Source organism: Perissodus microlepis, chromosome 18 (assembly GCF_051167445.1).
Source record: "Perissodus microlepis isolate ML-2025 ecotype Zambia chromosome 18, ASM5116744v1, whole genome shotgun sequence".
Lineage (NCBI taxonomy): Eukaryota > Metazoa > Chordata > Actinopteri > Cichliformes > Cichlidae > Perissodus > Perissodus microlepis.
Window position 1 is genome coordinate 5,434,044 of NC_140478.1, and position 2,603 is coordinate 5,436,646.

Sequence of the window (2,603 nt, forward strand, 5' to 3'; positions counted from 1 at the left end):
AATCTCTCAGTACAAAACTCACATTTGATCACATTTGTAACACCACTAGTCATTCTTTCAAATCTGATGTCATGATTTCATTGTATTTGCACATATTCCACTTAATCATTGTTTCAGAACGCATGATCATTGTGATATATTTTGAGAACATTTGCTTTAATCACCCAAACAAAACAGTAAGATCTTTTTTCAACTTAGTACTTTTACCAATCATTTCATTCAGGAGCAAATAATACAAGGCAAGCGTTTCAAATTGTCCTTGTTGATGAATGAGTGTAACTGAACTGTAAAACTTTACACAGCAAATATTACACTTATGTTCAGACATAAAAAAAATTATATATACACACACACACACACACACACACACACACACACACACGAAAAAGAGAGAAAAAAACAAGTCATTTACATAAGCAAAATATATTTTTATTCTATTTTATTTTTTTTTATCACTTTTACACAATTAATCAAGCCGGTCATTAACATTGGGCCATAAATTTTCATCAACATCACAGTGGATGTCTTTGTTGTTCAGGCACCGTGGGAAAAATCTCCTGGCATGACGAATCCAGGCTTGACATTGCTCAGCAGTTATATCACCGCAAGCTTCACACATGGCTTGAAGAAGGGAGACATGCTCATGGGGATGGCGATCATACACCTTCCACCTCCATGTAGAGAAGAATTCCTCAATTGGGTTGAGGAAAGGGGAATATGGTGGAAGATAGAGGGTCATGAAGCGAGGATGTGTTTGAAACCATTCCTGAACCAGCTGTGCATGGTGGAAGCTGACATTGTCCCACACAACAACATAGACAATGTCTTCTCCCTGACAGGCCTGCTCCAGTTCATTTAAAAAAAACTATCAGGTGTTCAGTGTTGTATGACCCTAGAACTGGTCTACAGCCTACCACACCATATAGCATATAGCTGCACACATTGAGATGTTTCCCCCACGTTGTCCAGGGACTTGGATGGTAGCCCTTTGTCCAATAAGGTTACGTCCTCTGCGTCTAGTTTTTGCCAGCTTGAAACTGGCCTCATCAACAAAAATATACTTGTGATGATTCACAGCAGCGTCCAGCTCCATCACCCTCTAAAATGATAATTTAGTTATTTTTTTTTACAACTAATAGTTGTCAGTACTGTCACAGTAATTGCATGCCAGTTTAGTGTTGTACCTGAATATATTCTGAACGCAATTGTTTCACCCGGACATTGTTCCTCTCAAAAGGAACCAAGTAAATTTGTTTCATGGAAACCTGGTGCTTCTTCAAAAGCCGGGCAATCGTTGGATAGCCTTCCAACGATTGCCCGGCTTTTGAAGAAGCACCAGGTTTCCATGAAACAAATTTACTTGGTTGGCACATTGATGGCACATTGACAAAGGTGTCATTGCTGTTCTCAATAGCCTGTTTGATTTTAGACAGCCGTATGTCATTCCTTGCCCTGACCATTTCCACCACAGCCAACTCCTGCTGGTCAGTCAAAACATGTGGGCGACCACCACCAGGTTGTCTCCTGTTAATTCTGAGGACAATCATATACTGTCAATATTGAAGTATTACAAATTACATTACTGTAAACTGACAATTACATGTTGTTCATCTATACAATAGAGTACTATATTTTAGAAGTGAAGTTGCTATAGCAAACATACCGGTTTTCTTGGCGAAAAGTTCTGATGATAGAGCTGACAGTTGACCTTTTGTAAATTAGGCTGTACCAACCTGGCAGCCTCAGCCATGGTAAAGCCTCTGTTAACCACAAGGTGCACTTCTGATGATCTGTTGTGATATAAGTACTAAGAGTTTTGAAAATGTACCAATTGCTTGTGAAAACTGCGCCAAACCAATAAAAAAGAAAACTGTATGTATATATGTGTATATGTGTATATATATATATATATATATATATTAAAAAAAAAAAAACACCCATCTCGCCCCTGCGGGCGGTTTATCCTTCAAGCTCGGGTCCTCTACCAGAGGCCTGGGAGCTTGAGGGTCCTGCGCAGTATCTTAGCTGTTCCTAGGACTGCGCTCATCTGGACAGAGATCTCCGATGTTGTTCCCGGGATCTGCTGGAGCCACTCGCCTAGCTTGGGAGTCACCGCACCTAGTGCTCCGATTACCACGGGGACCACCGTCACCTTCACCCTCCACATCCTCTCGAGCTCTTCTCTGAGCCCTTGGTATTTCTCCAGCTTCTCGTGTTCCTTCTTCCTGATATTGCTGTCATTCGGAACCGCTACATCGATCACTACGGCCGTCTTCTTCTGTTTGTCTACCACCACTATGTCCGGTTGGTTAGCCACCACCATTTTGTCCGTCTGTATCTGGAAGTCCCACAGGATCTTAGCTCGGTCATTCTCCACCACCCTTGGGGGCATCTCCCATTTTGACCTCGGGACTTCCAGGTTATACTCGGCACAGATGTTCCTGTACACTATGCCGGCCACTTGGTTATGGCGTTCCATGTATGCCTTGCCTGCTAGCATCTTGCACCCTGCTGTTATGTGCTGGATTGTCTCTGGAGCATCTTTACACAGCCTGCACCTGGGGTCTTGCCTGGTGTGATAGACCCCAGCCTCTGTTCTTGTG

The 2,603-nt window shown here is 42.5% G+C and overlaps 1 protein-coding gene across 1 annotated transcript in view; it reads right to left on the reverse strand.

Annotated features, from left to right (window-relative positions):
- Window positions 1–1,489: 1,489 nt before the first annotated feature.
- LOC146367083 (zinc finger BED domain-containing protein 4-like) overlaps window positions 1,490–2,603 on the reverse strand; it is a 5,753-nt gene continuing 4,639 nt past the window's right edge. The window contains exon 2 of the mRNA XM_084912605.1: window positions 1,490–1,533. Within this exon, the coding sequence (XP_084768731.1) occupies window positions 1,490–1,533 (44 nt within the window). The remainder of the gene's footprint in view (window positions 1,534–2,603) is intronic.